Source organism: Tupaia chinensis, unplaced genomic scaffold (assembly GCF_000334495.1).
Source record: "Tupaia chinensis unplaced genomic scaffold, TupChi_1.0 Scaffold000311_2, whole genome shotgun sequence".
NCBI classification, from domain to species: domain Eukaryota; kingdom Metazoa; phylum Chordata; class Mammalia; order Scandentia; family Tupaiidae; genus Tupaia; species Tupaia belangeri.
The window spans coordinates 8,824,733-8,841,392 of record NW_006159803.1 but is presented as its reverse complement, the minus strand read 5'-3'; the positions used below and the strand labels follow the sequence as shown (position 1 = coordinate 8,841,392).

The window sequence follows — 16,660 nt, the reverse complement described above, 5'->3', positions numbered from 1 at the left end:
TGATGGGGCCTGAAGAGGTGGGATAGTCCATTTGTTTTGTTTTGTGTTCTCCAAAATCAGAGGTGAGGAGCAGGGGCTCAAGACTCAGCTTTCCTACTAGGGAACCAGAGGAGGAAGAAGAGAGGCTGGAGCCCCCTGGGACTTGGAGGACACGGAGCAGGAGCAGGAGCAAGAGCCAGGCGGGGATGCCTGATGTGGCAGAGCAGGGGAAAGCAACAGGTGAAGTGAGAATGAGAAGAGAAAGAGAGCCTTCCCCTCCCCAGTCTGCCCCCAGCAAACCAGAGCTGCCATTTTGAGCATCAGCCCGTGACCAGGCCCAGCCGGCCATCTGCTGGCCCCCGTCTGCTCCCTGTCCCTTCATGGAAGCCGGGGGAGGAGCAGGCAGAGACTGGGCTTGGACCAGAAGGCCTCTCACCCGCTTCCTAGCCTCCACTTCTGACACAAAACGAGGGTCTGGCTAGAGGGAAGAGAAAAATATACCACCTTCTAAGTGAACAAAACCTCCACTCCCACCAAGAAAATCAGGCCAACCTCCAGCCGGGGAAGAAGGCCTCTAGGGAAAGGGCAGGGGCTTGGCGTCCAGGTCACCTGGAGTGCCAGGCCAAACAGCTATCAGGCTTCCTCTTTTTTTTTTTTTTTCCTTTTTTTTTTGTTTTTGATTTTTCCTTTTTTTCTTTTTTTGCACAGTCCTTCCTCGCCTTCGTCTCTAGCTCTTCTTCCCTTGCTCCCCACGCCTGCTCCACTGCCACGGCCTCCCTTCACACGTAGCACAGGTAGAGGTAAGTCTTCTCTATCCTCCAGTCAGGCGGGATCTCCTCTGGCTTGTGGCCCTTCATGTGCTTCTGCATCGAGGAGAGGCTGGGGCAGTACTCCGTGCAGATGGTGCACTGGTAGGGCGAGGCGCCGTTGTGCGTTCTCAGGTGCTTGATCATGGCCGAGTAGTCCCGGGAGCGCTGGTGGCAGAGCTTGCACTCAAAGGGCTTCTCACCTGTGTAAGGGTGGGTGGGTAACACAGGGCGAGAGGAGTGAGGATGGCGGAGAGGGCCACCAAGGCCTCATGCCACCCTCAGCTTATCAGTGAATCTCCATCCCTCTGGCTCAGCACTCTCTATTGGAACTTAGAGTTCTATGCACCATCCAATATGGCGGCCCCTAGTCACATGTGGGAACCAATGTGGTTTGTGTAATTAGGCACTATATATTTTAATCTTAGTTCATTGGAACTAATGTCAAAAGTCACAGGTAGCTAGTGGCCACAGCGTTGTTCAGCTCGTTTCTAGCCCCCTGTTTTATTATTCTTAACTCTAAAGCACAATCTCTTCCCTTTTAATGAAAGAAACGGCTGTCTGGATAGGGGCAGCAGATCCTGGAAGTGTTGGAAAGGCTCTTCAGACCAAGTTCCATCCAGAGGAAGCAGGTAGAGTCTTTCCAGAGCTACAGATGGCGGGCAGTAGGGATGGGGCTTCAAACATGCTGTATCTGGGGAACTCGATACTGTTAAAGTTCTAAGACCCTGCCCTGGATCCTGTCTTCCCCTCTGGGGCTAGAATAGGGGGAGTGAGACCCTGCGAGTACCCAGTCACACCCTAGCCCACTACCCCAACCTCCCCTCCGCTAGTCCCCTGGAGCTGAGCAGAGGACATAAGGGAACCTTGTTTCAATACAGTAATTAACTAGCCAGCCATCTCGCCATCGATACGCCTCCGTGAAGAAGCCCCAGCAAATAATGAAGTAATGAACAGCCAAAGTGATCTAACTATTGACCAGCTATTTACAATAGTCACTGCCAATGCATTTAATGATCCGCCTAGGCCACATCCCGACAAGGGGTGAAGGAAACTCCAGGGCTCTGGGGAAACCTCCAGGTCACTCTAGTTGTCAACAGTGGACACCTCATCCTCTCCTTGGGGTTCCAACACTGGAGGTAAGAACAAGTTCAACAACATGCAGCTCCGCTTGTGGCTCTCCCTGTCCACCCCCCAATCTCCACCCACCCACCCGCCCACCCCCGCCATGGCAACCGACTCTCCCTGAGCCAGCAGGCCCTGCCTAAGGTCACCTTTCCCCACTGATCGGAGGCGGCCTCCTAGCTTGCCAGGCTCCACCACCTCTGCGGTCCTTCTGCATATCTACCTTCCACCCCCACTGGTGGCCTGCTGGCTCATCTGGCTTTCCAGAAAAGCCCTGATTTGCAACATATTCCCATCGCTATGTTGTGAATACTCCCAACACAGCGGAGTTGAACACCACCAAGGTGACGTCACTGGACGTGAAATTGGGAAGAAATGTGCAAAATAGACTTTCACCAGCCCCAGGACTCCACTGCCCACAACTTGAAAATTATGCAAGTCTGGACCACTTCCACTTAGTCCAACCTCAGACCCCAGGGAAAACAGCTGCTCACATCTCTTCTATGTAAAACAGGGTGTGAAGGCGCTTTGAAATGTCTTCGTTATCCACGTAGAGGGGCTATTAAATGTCTATGCTCCTCTAATTTCAGAACCAGATTCAATCTAACTTTTCAATTTCCGAGTCCTCATCATAACCTAATCCAATGCTCCCTACTCTTACTCTAACTTGAGTAGCATGTGACCGTATCTCTGCTTTCAGCTTACCAGGCCACTCGACCCCAGTTCAGGACTCACAGACAGACTTGATCTGCAGTCTCTGAACGACTGGTGTAGCTGCCTGGAGGGCTGATTTGGGCTCATGGCAAAGTGTGCTGTGATCGATTAGCAATGTCTGCCTTGGTCTTGAGATGGGGGTAGTGTCACCCGGGGCCATCGTAATAAAGTTTTTTCTGCTTTTTGGTTCAGTTCTGAACTGTCCTCAGTCGGGCTTCTCCGGGAAGCCTTCTGTTGCCCACGCCTGCCCAGGTCCCAGGGCCAGCTCACGTGCCCTCGGTGGCCCTCAGTACCTGTGTGCACCCTGTAGTGCGTCTCCAGCTGGTGCTTGAGGCTGAATTTCTTGCCGCAGCCATTGCACTCATAGGGTTTCTCGCCCGTGTGGATGCGTTTGTGGCTCTTGAGTGTGCTCTCATCCCGGAAGCAGCTGCCACAGAACTCACACTCATATGGGTGGTCGCCTGTGGGGAGGATGATAAGGGGCTGGGTCAGGCCCTTGCCTCTTCCGGCCCCCTCTTTGGGAGCCGGGCACACTGAGGACATCAGGAGGATGAGACATCTGTGTTCCACCTCCGACAACCACCTAAGGAGCCACAGGCTCTGCTGGTCCCCACAGCATAAACAGGCAGTGCACGCACCCACTCGTGTCCACACTCTCCTGGAGCCCCGGAGGTCACCTGTGGGGCAAAGACCAGTCCTAGGAAAAGACAGCCCATTTGGCTTACAAATGAACCACCATCCCCAGAAAGCAGGCTGCCCTGAGGACAGGGCAGACCTGAGGGCTTTGAGACCTTACCTTCCTGCTTCTCATGTTACCTCTTCCCCCTTTCCTGGGTCAGGGGTAAACGTCACTCCAGATTGACTCATCTATCCTCAAAAAAAACCCTCACCAGTTTGGGAAACTTCTCATTGTTCCCCAACACCTTTTCTTCCTCCTCCACAGGTGTTTTCTTTTTTTTTTTTTCATTGTATTTACTTATGTATTCATTTATTTTTAATTTGACCAGAGAGAGACCCAGAGAGGGACAGAAAGTGAGAGGGAGAAGGTGAGAAAGCAAGCAAACCGCCAGGTCTGGGACCAAACCGTGATCGGCCACGTGGGAGTCCAGCACCGCGACCATCACGCCACCTGCTGGCCCCCAACTCCTCCACAGTTTCACACAGCTGTCCCTTCTGCCCGACTTCCTCTTTTCTCTCTAGTGAACTCCTAGGCATCCTCAAAGCCCAGCTCATGAATGCCCTAGGTGGAACGAGTCACGTTCTGTCCCAAGAGAGAAGAAACGGCCAGCACTTTGTCCTTTTATTAGTGGGAGTATTATTTTAATGGTGTTTTCTCCTTAAAATGGCCCACATCTGTTGAATGCTCACTACTGTCCTCAAAAACCTCACGTGGCCATGGCAACAACCTTAAAAAAGATATCATTCTCATTTTACAAATGAGAAAAATGAGATGCTTAGAGACGCTTAAACGCCATTCCCAAGGTCACACAGCTAGTAAGCAGCTGAGCCGGGACGCCCAGACTGGACGCTGTCTCCCTGCCAGCTTGCTAACTGATGCTGAGTCTGCGTCTACTGCCTGCCGACCACGCCTCGGCACGGAAGCACTTCCAGGGTAAGAAGTGAGCGTGTCCACGCCTTAGCCTCAGTGCACAGCAGAGATGGCCCAGAACAGACCCTCGGGAGATGCCGGGTATATGAAACTTGGGGACAACTATCGTTCCTCAGATGAGACTCTTTGCCCTTGGTCTCCTCTGGGGGCGTCAGCTTCTTACATCCAAACAGGGTGAGACTGGGTTCTGGGGATTAACCATCTTGCATTTTGTACCCAAAGTAGGGGGCTCAGGGGATGAAAGGTGAGGACTTCAGCTACTTATTTATTACCGGAGTGAAGGCACAGACAATAAAGATAGATTGATCACCCCAGACTTTGTTCATGAATATTTAAATATCGCTGATTCGTCTTGTCACTGTAATTACAATTTCTCTGGGCTGCATCTCCAACAACCACAGTTTACGGTGAAGAATGGCCCACTGTATTTCACTTGTCCCTCTGCAGATGTGCAGGGCTGCCAACCGTGTAATGTCCTCTGCATTTCATACATTTTCTTCAGCTGCTGAAGGTTTAAGTCATCCACAATGACCTACGTTTTTTCATTATCCCCATGTCAAACTGCGCTCGTGCCTGGGCATAAATTGTCCTTCTCGTTATAGACTCGCATGCCCGCGCCTTCACTTCCTCTTTAAAATGATATTTTACTCTCTCCTCTCTCTCCCTTCCTCAGGCCGCTAACCAAACCTCCCCCTCCTGAATGCTGGCCCCTGTACCCACATAAATTCTCATCTCTTCTGATGGCTTTGAAGGGTTTTTAAGGCTCTGTGGGGAGAGGATGCTGGGGTCTGTTCACTGGCTGACTCTCTCACGGGTGGATGATTTGCATGAAGCTCTGAGCGGATGGAGGGAGGGGGCATTTCTATCGAGGAATCATCAGACGGAGATTCCAAGAGCTGAGCTGTCCCGTGATACCAGTTTGTCCCCATCTGCCGGGCACTGTCCTGCTCAGGCGCACAGCTGGAAAAGCCCTCATGGTGCACATGTGGGGACGAAGTGAGTTCTGAGGTTCTCGGCTGGAGAGAACCTGTACTTACCCATTCTCACTGTCTGTCCCCCAGCTCATCAGACCCCAGGGGCATGAGCCCTATGCCGACCTTGGTCCTAATTAGCTGTGAGTCCTCCCTGAGGCACCCAGGGTTTTTATACGCTCTCCAATGGGCAGGGACAGGGGACAGGTCGGGCTGTGTGTCAGCATGCCCACGTGTTCCTTTCTGCGTGTCTACCACACAGGGCCCCATCCACTCTGACATCCAACTCCCCCGCTTACGGCATCGACAATGATTACGACTTTAATCAAAGATTCAGTGTCCTCATTAAGATATAAATAAATAAATAAAGCAGGGGCCACGTGAGACTTGAGCCGAGCCGGTAATTAAAACGTACACCGGCAGCCATCCAGCCGGGAGGCGGCGCGGGAGGATGACTGTCTGTGCCTTCCGCCTTCAAGGTGGGGGCTGGAGAGATCAGGAAACAAAGGGTTAAGACAGAGAGGTTTGTTTGATCAGATTGTGATGCATTTAATTATGAAGTGGATCACATGTTAAATGAGTTTAAATAGGAAATCTCCTGAGTCCACCCAGGGAAAGGAATTTTTTAAAACTTAGAAGGGGGAAAAAAAGGGCAAGAAAAGTCACCAACGTACGTACCTGACCCCTACCCAGGTTTTGAAGCCCGGTGAGTGCCTGACCTGAAATCCTCCCCCCGAGTGCGAGTCATTGTCAGTGCTGCCATAATGTCCACAGAACGGGCTGCAGAACTCAAAATCCAATTTGTGGTATGTTGATTAACTCGGTAGCCTCTTTAATGAGCTTGACATTAAGTGCAGGACAAACGAGACTAATTAGAGCCCCCTCCGACCTGCCCAGTGCACCTGTGACCTCCCCACCCCCAGCCTGTCCTTACCTGGTTTCTCCCTGGCACTGGCCAAGCCCAGTGTCATCCTCCCTCCTCTAGCCCCACACCGGTGGCCGCTCAGGCCCCTCCCTCCAGCACAGCTGAGAGTTTATTATATGATGAGCCATGAGAATCAGGGATCCATCAATGCCAAGAGCACGGCTGGACTAACCCACCAAACACAGCTGCTGATGCTAAACACCCGGCCCCAGCAGCAAATGGGCCAAGAACAACGGAATATTAATGAGGCATTGTGTGGGGCGTGTGCACGGTCTGTGTGCATGGTGCCGCGCTGGTGTGAAAATCAATGGGTGTTTGTGTGTGTGCACTCCATGCATATGCTCCATGGTTCCCAGAGTAAGCGAGGGCTTCTCCCAAACTCTGTCTGGAAACAGCCCCTCCCTCAGATCTGAGCCATGACTGGCACCAGGGCACGTGACATTTTGGTAGCTGGGCTCTTAGAAGGTGGCATGAGCAGGGCAGGGTGGATCCTGAATGGATTTAGCAGGGTTGGGAGGATTTAAATCCCAGGAAGCCAACTGATTCAGCCTAGAGGCTTAGAAGAGGCTGAACAGTGAGTGGCCATCTTTCCTAAGGCTCAACTTAGGGACCCACTGAGGGAGGTGATGACAGAAAGTGCATAAACCTGCAGGGGAGATGCATATGCGGTAACCAGGGGGAAAGGCCTGACACCATCCCTGCCTCTGCGGCCCTCTGAAGGACCTTACCTGTCCTATCCCGGCAACTCTGAGTAGCCACAAATAAACTCAGAGATGCAACATGCTCAGCTGAATAGAAGCATCCAGAAGCAACAGCCCAGGCAGGCTCCCTGAGGATGCCTACTGCTGGCAGGCCAGGCCAGCTTAGCCCCTGATACACAAAGCCCTTCCCTCACACAGCAGAGCTCACCACTGCGAACTGAGTCCCTGAGCTGTGGCAGAACTCGAAGAATGAAGGGAGAGAGCGTCTTGTGAGTCCTCCCTGAGGCACCCAGGGTTTTTGATACCCTCTCCAATGAGCAGGAACATATGCTGTCACCTACCCAGATGGAACCCTGGCCTCACCACACCCCACTCGCACAGAGCAGAAGCCATTCAAGCAGAGACACACGCAGGCTCAGAAAGGGGCATTCCTTTACCCAGGTACATCAGAGAAGACCCACTGTGTCTTAGAGAAAAGAAGGGGTTTAAGTCACCCATGCTTCCGCTAGGGGACGCTGTTACAAAGAAACAAATGCCCCTGGCCCTCAGGAACTCAGTGTCTCAGCCCCCAAACCTAGAGGGTCCTGGCAGGGACCTCAGGTCTAGCCTTCCTGACTAACGACCTGAATCCATCATGTGGAGCTGGCTGAAGAAGGGAGTTCGTGGCTCACTTTTAAAATATGTTCTTTGTCGTCCCAAGCACAGGCTTTCTGTTACTGTGGAGAAAGCAGGACACTTCTTCGACATGTCACCAAGAGCCTGAAGCTGACTTCAAGAGCGGGGGGAGGGCAGCCCCATGGCACAACAGTTAAGCTCTTGCATAGGGAGCCAGATCCCACATGGCTGAGTGTGCTTCGAATCCTGTCCCCTACAGCTTGAAAAACATGCCAGGCATGTGTGCGTGCATGCCCAAAATGGAGGATAAACAACTGTGGTGTGGCCCTGCCCCACGGGGGATTGAAGTGTGCGCTCTCTCTCTCTCTCTCTCTCTCTCTCTCTCTCTCTCTCGGCCATGTGCTCTCTGGCCAGAAAGGAATGTTGGTGGATGGAGAAGGGAGCCAGCAAGAGCGGAGGAGCATCTAAGTCAGAGTTAGAGACCTAGAGGCCGATTTTTCTCAAAATCCATCTTGAGTCCATAGCACCAGAATCCCTTGGGAATATCTATTAATAATATTGAGTGCTGGGCTGGCTGTGTGTCCTGGTGGTTAAGGCAGCTGGATCCCACATGGCCAAACCCACAGTTCAAGCCCCAGACCCAGAAGTGTAAAAAATATGTGAGGTGTGTGTGTACATGCCCCAAATCTGAAAATGAGGGCGTAATGGAGAAGAGATTGTAGCATAGCCAATGCACCTCTGGGGGGTGGAGGGTGCTTTCTCCCTATTCCCCTCTCTCTGGTGAGCATGCACCCCTGACTGGAAATTTTTTTTTTTTTTTTGGAGAGATATTTCACTGTAGGGCGCGTGCGCTCGCCAGACAGACAGAGAGAGACATAGAGACAGAAAGCAAGAAATTACCCCCCAGAGCGATGGTCATGCCGCAATCCCTTCTCCTCCATTCTCCTCTCGGGATCTTGGGCACGCACACACACGCGCCCGGCATGAGTTTTAAGCTACCGGGTCCAGGACACGAACCACGGTCGACTACGTGGGAGTCCAGCAACATAGCCATTACACTAACTGCTGGTTCCCTGGAAAATTTTTAAAAAGAAAAAAATGATGCTGGGTTTCTGGATCTTACATGCCCTGGACTGACTGAATTACAATTTCTGAGGATGGGTCCGTGGGCACCCTCTGTACTGAGCACGGAAAGACTGGGAACGAGAAAAGCCAACGCTGACCCACACAAGCTGAGCCCTTCTTTGCTCAAGGGCAGACACTGACCCATTTTTTGAAAAGAATGATTTAATTGTATTTATTATTATGTATAATGTATTTAGCATATGATTTTATTAGCTTTTTTTTACTTTCACAAATAAAGATAAATGTAACAAAAACTAAAATTTGTTATAAGGCACAGATGACTATCACAAAGAGAGAGAGAGACTGAAAGTGAGAAAGCAAGTCACCTGGTCTGAGACTTGAACCGTGGTCAGCCGTGTGGGAGCCCAGCATCCTAACCACCATACCACCTGCTGCCCCCACCCCTGCATCTCTTTCTATGTCTTTGGAGGTCAATCTGGACGCTGGCTCCAGGACGCCCCGCCCGCCCCGTGGCCCGCCCCGTGACCTGCACTGACCTACCTGTGTGTGAGCGCAGGTGCCGTTTGAGGGCCGTGTGGCTGGGGAAGGTGCGGTTGCACTCGCTGCAGATGTAGCTGCGCACGCCCGCGTGGACCTCCATGTGCTGCTGGAGCGCGCTCTGCGCCTGGAAGCGTTTCCCGCACAGCAGACAGAAGACAGCCATGTCTGTGCCTGCAGGAGACAGCGGAGAGACGGAGAGCCTCAGAGGGTGGGAATGCTGGCCCGCCAAGCCCCAGGCTCAGGGGCAAGTCCAGCCACGCAATGTCCACTGAGTGCCTAGGACGTGGCTCCAGCAGTGGACAAAACAAACACTTCCTGCATTCACTGGAACCCAGCCTAGAGGGGAAAGCGACATTGACCAACGCAGAGCAACAGCCAAGTGTGAGCTCGTGACCCCGTCAGGCACCATAGGGAAGGCAGGGCATGGAAGGCACGTGTGGGAGGGACTGGGTGGAGCCGGGGGCCAGAGAAGAAACTCGGGCTAGCTCGGTGGAAGAGAACAGTGACAGAGACGACCCAGGGACGACCCAGGCCAGCCAGCGCTCTCAGGCATCTCACTGAAAGCCACATGTTGAAAGAGTAGTCTCCTCTACCCTCCTTCAGATGAGGAAGCAGTGGCACAGAGAGGCCGGGCAACTTGTCCAAAACTCCAGGGAGTGTACGTGGCGGAGCTGGTCCCTATCTTAGGCTGGATTTGAATTCTTTCTTGAGGCTAGCTGCAAGTCTGCTGTTCCCACTTCTCCACTCACTAAAGCATGACTCCAGTGGGTCCATTCTGTCAACAGATACTATCGTAGCACCTTCTACAAGGAGAAGGGGCCACACTTTGTCGGGATCACCTGGCACGTAGATGGCTGGGGGAGAGCATCCAGAGACGACAGAGCAGTATCTGTGAACATGCTGGGAAGAGACCTGGCAGGAGCAGACAAGAGGCTGCATATCTGGAGAGGCAGGGAGAGGTGGGAGGGACGGGTAAGAGGACGTAGGGGCCAGGTCAGGCAGGGGCTTGAAAACCATGTGGAGAGCTTTAGGTTTCATCCTAAGACCAACCAGTGATTGTCAAAGGATTTTAAGCCCATGAGTGGCGTGCGATGCTCACTGGATTCCGCCCAGCCGTCCCCTGTGCTGATCGGTAGCACAGGTACCCTGCGGAGCCCCACAAGGACGTGCTGTTTATTTCCATTTGTCACCAACTCTTTTCGACCCTGCTCTGGAGCCACGGCCTTTTGGAGGTGGTGCTCAGACCCCTTGTCTGCATCCTACCTGGTAGTTCCTGGCCCACTGTCTTGGGCCCCATTTTGCTAAGCACGACAGCCCCTCCAGCAAGCCCAGCCGTACGCTCTGTGTGCTGGTTCTGGGCGACATCGCCTGTGCTCAGCTCCACATGACCCTCCCATGTGTGAGGGGCACCGCAGGACAAGCGGTCAGGGCCCATGCCTGCCCATCCAGTCCTGCATGAGGGAGGGCCAGAACTTTGGCTGCTGAAGCTGTGGGCTGCTCAGTGTGAACTCGGGAGCTCCTGCAGGCAGGTGGGGTGAAGAACAGACACAGTGCAAAGAATCTGCTACTGTCCTGGCCCACGATGGGGACGACAAATGACAGATCTGGCTCCCACTGCTCCCATCCCACTGAAAGCTGGGTTTGGGACAGACTTGGGGGAAGTCCTCTCACTATCCCCCACTCTCCTACCCCTCACACACACCTGCAATACCCCCTTTGCAGACACTGAGGTACTTGCAGCTTGCTCCATCCCACCAGCCGTCAGGAAGCTGAACAGGAGATGGGGGAGTCCAAGCGCAGAGGACTTTTGCTCCCAGCCCTCGCAGAGCAGAAGGGAAGGCCAGCTAAGGTATGCCTTGCACTGGAGGCTTAATCTGTACGGTCATCTCACTTAAAGCTCACCATCCTCCAAGGCAGACCTTGGTATCCTCCTTTTTATAAGTGGGAAAACACAGAGATTAAATACCTAGCCTAAGGTGCAGGGTTAGAGGTAGGCATAGCTGGAATCCTGGAATACCTCTGTCTGTCTGATTTTGGAAACCTCAGGGCCGGCCACCTCTCTGAGCTTCCCCTAGAAGAGGCAGGGCAAGGACGGTGAGCTGCGACCAGGCCCACTCCCCAGGAACTACAGGATCCAGGCCAGGAATAGGAGGTGGGAAGCTGAGTCACAACCCTCCGGGGCTAGCAAGGACTCTGGGAGGTCCCCAATGAGGTGTCAGCTCCCCCTGATGGAGGGGACACAACAGAAGAAGTCATTTTTCCAGGCAGATGCAGTGCAGGGGCTGACACTGAGTCCCCTGTCATCTACTCAAGCCCAAAGAACATGCATAGGAGCAGAGTGCATCTGCTCCCATTTTGGGATGCGGTAACCTGAGGACCTCAGAACTGGCCCCTTTCTCCTTAACCCCCACCCCACAGAGAGCCCTGATTAAGCCAGGTGGTCAGACAGCCACCTTAAATCAGCAAGACTAGCAGGCTTTCCACATAAGCCACACCCTTAAGAGCCGAGGCTTCCCTTAGGCATCCCTGAGGTCCCCAGCCAGGGACCCTGGGTCAGAGGGAACAGAACTGGCACCTCCAGTAGGACAGCCTGAGCCTACAAAGCCCGGTGCACTGTGAAGGGCCGGCACCAGCCAGCCAGCTGGACTGGGGGTCCTTGAACACTCTGCTATCTGGTCTTCCCAAAGCCCCTTAGAGCCACCAGCTTTTCAGGATGGCCGGAGCAGACGGCATGGTGGTTTAGCCAACTCACTGAACCCTGGTCTAGTGCAGGCTCTGTGCTAGGTGAGCAGGGCAACGTGAGCTCGCACAGAGAACCAGATCCCAGATTGCTGGGAACACGGGTGAGTCAGCCCCATCTGAGGACAAGGCAGGGTGACTCCAGGAAGGCGTCAGAGAGCACCTGGAGTCAGGCTTGAGGAATGAAGAGCATCGGAGCTGGCAGGACACACGTGCCAGGCTAAGGAACACCACCAGCAAATTTGTTTTTCTTTTTTTTTTGGAGAGGTTTTTCCTATGGGGCACGTGCACTCACCAGACAGAGAGAAAGAGAGAGACAGAGAGACAGAAAGCGAGAAATCACCCCCCAGGGGGGATGGCCATGCTGCAATCCCTTCTCCTCCATTCTCCTCTCGGGATCTTGGGCACATGCACGCACATGCACCTGGCATGAGTTTAAGCCGCCGTGTCCAAGACTTGAACCATGGTCGACTACATGGGAGTCCAGCGACATAGCCATTATGCCAACTGCTGGTCCCGCCACCAGCAAATTCAGAGTGGGCGGGGGAGGTAAGCGCAGGCCCTGGGGCTGCAGATAAGCCAGGGTAACGTCCATCATGGAGCTGCATGTGCCCAGGGGTGCAGGCTAGGCTTAAGGCAATGTAGTCCACAAAAAGATTGGGGTGCTACAGTCTTACTGTTCCCACTCCCCCCAAACCCCCATGTTGAAGTCCTAACCCCCAGGGTGATGGCATCACATGACGGCCTTCGGGAGGCGACTAGGTCATGAGGGTCGAGCCTCGTGAATGGGATTAGCACCCGTATAAAAGGCCGCAGAGGGCGAGCTGGCCCCTTGCCACGTGTCAGGGCGTGGCCAAAAGTGGCAAGAAGTCAGTATTCTGCGACCTGCAAGGGGACCCTCACCAGACCCCTAGTGGCACCTGACCCCAGATGTCCCAGTCCCAGGACTGGAAGGAGTAAATGTCTACAGCCTATAAGCCAGTAGTCCTCCTCAACCTTTGTGGCACCCAGGACCGGTTTTATGGAAGACAATTTTTCCATAGACCGGGGCCCAGGGATGGATTCAGGATGATTCGAGCACATTGCATTTATCACACCCTTGATTTCCATTATTATTACAGTACAATAATAAAGACCGGTACTGCTCTGTCCCCCAGAGGTAGGGGACCCCTGCTATAAGCCACCTGGTTCCCAATACACTGTTACAGCCGTTGGCACTGACTCAGACAGGGTGGTGCTGGCATGACCCCCCCGTACATGAGGGCCCTCCCTCAGGGCACCGTGTGGGGATGAAAAGGGGTGGCCAGGGGCTAGATGCAGGAAGAGAGCAGATGGCACTCGTACCACCACTGGAGAAGGGTGACAGCCTGACCAGGGCGGGACTGCAGGGCAGAAGGGGGAAAGGGGGAATGAAATCCTGACAGGAGCTGGGGCTTGGGCTAGAACTGGAAACAGTGGACACACGGAGTGCCGGATGGCCGGTTCTGTACCTGTTAATGGCTTAACACCAGAGAGTCACCACCTGGAAAGGAAATAGCACGATGACCCCGTGGTGGTCTCTCTCCCCTTCCTGGGCCCACCCACAGGAGCAGGGTTTCTCCTGGCTACTCTCCTGCCAAGCAAGGCTCACAGGGGCAAGATGAGGCATTAAGTCCCTGTATCCACACTCCCTATTCTTCTCCGTATAGACCCACAGCTGTGGTGATGGAAAAGTGTTAAAAAAAAAGAAAAAGAAAAAGAAAAGCAGGGCAGGGCGGGGGAGAAAAGCTACTGGTGCATGGGAGTTAAAAATCTAGAGACTAGATGCGAGTTATTAAACAATTTGCTGTCGTTTCTGCCTAGCTGACTGTTCGCATGTATGATGAGTCAGGGCAGATTCTATTACGCTGGGAGATTAAGCAAATAAATGCTAGCTTTTGGAAACACATTAAAATGTGGGACTATGGAAATAAAATTATCTAGAAAATTGTATTAGCAATTCATTAGCTGCAGGGAGATGTGTGGTGGGGTGAGGGGCCCCCTGTGTTAGAACACTCTGATCCCTTCAACACATGAGTTCCAGCCTTCGCTATGGAGAGACATCAGCCGGGTACCCCTGGGGAGAAGGGAAGGGATCCGACTGGACAAAGGTGACCTTCAGAAAGCACAGAGCTAGAAGGACATGAAACACGGGCAAGCCAGCTTGGCTACTTCACTTGCCGTGTGAGCCTGAGCGAGTCCTCTGACTCCTCTGGGTCATTCTGCTCATCACTGGCCATTGTGCTTGGCGGTGGTTGATCACAATGCAAGTTACCCGCATGAGAACGCTTGATCACTATAAGGTCGTCGCAAAGCCAGTGCCAGCCTAAAGGATACCTCTGTTTGAATTAGAAATGTCAGGGGTCAGCAGGTGGTGTAGTGGTTAAAGAACTGGACTCTCACATGACCGACCATGGTTTGAGTCTCAGACTTGGCTTCTTGAAACTCACGACTGGCATGTGTGCATGTGTGCCCAAAACCCTGAGAGGAGAATAGAGGAGAAAGAATTGCATAGTGGCCATTGCCCATGGAGGTGATTTCTCGCGTTTTCTCTGTCCCTCTTTCCAGCAATCACATGCACCCTATACCAAAAATCTCTCTTAAGGAAGAAAGGAAGGAAGGAAGGAAGGAAGGAAGGAAGGAAGGAAGAAAGAAAAAGAAACACCGGACCCTTGCCTAAACATACCGCTTTGGCAAGCAAAGAGGGCTGGATTTCAGCTTTCACTTGGCCCTTGTTTGGCCACCCTTGTACTATCTACAAGCCTAAGTTGAGTATGGATTCTAGGTTGCTTCTTCCAGGACTCTGACCCTAGAGAAGACACCTTGGTGAGTGACACCATTTCAGACTCGGTGCGGAGGACATGATCGTCCCCTGAGCTCTCGCTGTTACAGCACGTCAACCCCTTTGTTGTATTTATTGTTGACATTCAGCTCTGCCTACCACACTGTAAGGCTCCAAAGCAGAAACTACTTGTTTTACATGCCCCAACACATGGCACAGGTCCTAGAATACACTAATACACTAATACACTAATACACTCTGCCTGTGCACAGTACATTAAAGACTAAATTAGGTCCTGTGGGACGATCACAAAGGGTGAGGGACAGGGTACAAGGAAGAGTCATGGCACAGAGACCGATGGTCAGGGAACACTCACATCAAAGTCTATAAGTGAAGTCAAAACTGAAAGCTCACAAGACTGTCCTTGGAAATTAGTGACACCAAGTGACAGAAGGGCAACTGATCTCCCTAGGGTCTCTCTGCCTGGTGGGCTGGTAGGACACCTCATTCTTGCTCCATGCCTGAGCTCTGCTGCTTAGAAGCAGAGCCCAGACCACAGAAGGACCAGCTTCACCGCACGGTGCAGTTAGGCAATGAGAAGACGCTTGCTCTGGCCCGGAGGTGCAGCCCACCTTGGTTTGTGATCCTGCGTTGGGTAGCATTTGTCCTTGGCCTTGGTTTCTTTCCTAGGCCTTGGCCTAGGAAACAGAGTTCATAGCTAACCTCCCTTCCAAACGATCTTCCTGGTGCTATTAGGAGGCAAGTGACAAATGCTTTGAGCATGTCAACCCTACAAATGCACTGCTTTCTTTCATATATGAGTCAGGAAATAATTTATCAGGTCAAAGGATGGCCCCAGCCACAGTGGTGCAAGTGGAGGTAGGGCATTGGTGCATGAGGCTGGGGCCACATGGGAGGCCTGGGTTTGTACCCTAACCACGCTGGGCAGAGTGGCACACCCCTGCAGTCCCGGCCAACTGGTGGCATGTGTGGGATTCTGAGGTTGGTGATTACAAAAGTGGCAAGACTCTGTCAAAAAGACCTCTCTTCCCCTACTCCTGCTTGCTGGCTCACTCTCTCCTCCTATTTAAAGGGAAAAAAAAAAGCTAGAGAGAATGAGAATTTTTCCTGCTCTTCGGAAGAGTGAGTGGGGCTCAGTCTTACTCTGGACTCTCGGGCATCTGGGAAGAGGGAAGCGGTGTGGCACAGAGGCAGGAACAGCGCAGTTCCAGGTAATGTGGGCATGGTCCAGGCAATTATCTGGAACCCCATTTGCACCCATCTTACCTGAGATGGTGACCCTCACCAGACCCCTAAGGACAGGCCAGCCCATTTGGGCTGCAGAGCATGTACAACTCAGATTCCCAATTTAAAACCAGTTTAATTTTAGCAAAAAAAGGAAAAAAAAGGGGGGGGGTAGGTGGGTGGGAAGCCAGGCCAGCGTGGAACAGGAGGCAGGAGGCAGGAGGGTGACACGGGTCTAGGTATTTATTTCACCCAGGTGATGACGGGGTCTGAAATTATGAGACACAAAAACCCTCATGTTTACACCTGTGCCACTTCCATACCAATTAGCTCTTTAATAGAAAGGAAGGAACAGCCTCAGAGGGGTACACAGCTGGAGGAGGTGTTCAGGTGCTGCACCCTCTTGGAGCAAGGCTCTTATTATCTCCTGCTATAAGCAGTTTCTTAATCAAAGGAACAGAGGGATCTAAATATACTCCCGCTTTTTTCGGTAAGCAGGCTGGGACTGCTACGTGTGCACGCGGTGGGGTGTGTGCATGCCTGTGTGTGCACGTGAACGTGCAGGAACCACAGATGGGCTTCTCATGTCCAGTCACACCCAACAAAGGAAGAGCTGCCTCTGCCACCCAAGCAGCTTCTTCTCCCCACAGGAAGGAGAAAACGGCAGACCTGGGGGCGTGTGAAAACCTTCATGTACCTGGAGGCGTCTCCACCCTGCGCCCCATGCTCCCAGATCCTTCCCGTGTGCCTTTCTGCTCTCTTTAACCCCCAGGATCACTCTTTCACAAGACACCAGTTCCGACCA

At 52.8% G+C, this 16,660-nt stretch overlaps 1 protein-coding gene across 1 annotated transcript in view; it reads right to left on the bottom strand.

Moving 5' to 3' along the window:
• Positions 1 to 527: 527 nt before the first annotated feature.
• Positions 528 to 16,660, bottom strand: part of ZBTB16 (zinc finger and BTB domain containing 16) — a 216,438-nt gene continuing 200,305 nt past the window's right edge. Inside the window, exons 5-7 of the mRNA XM_006151039.2 lie at positions 9,072 to 9,242; positions 2,918 to 3,085; positions 528 to 988 (exon numbers count right to left, since the gene is read on the bottom strand). Of these exons, the coding sequence (XP_006151101.1) occupies positions 759 to 988; positions 2,918 to 3,085; positions 9,072 to 9,242 (569 nt within the window). The 3' untranslated portion in view covers positions 528 to 758. The remainder of the gene's footprint in view (positions 989 to 2,917; positions 3,086 to 9,071; positions 9,243 to 16,660) is intronic.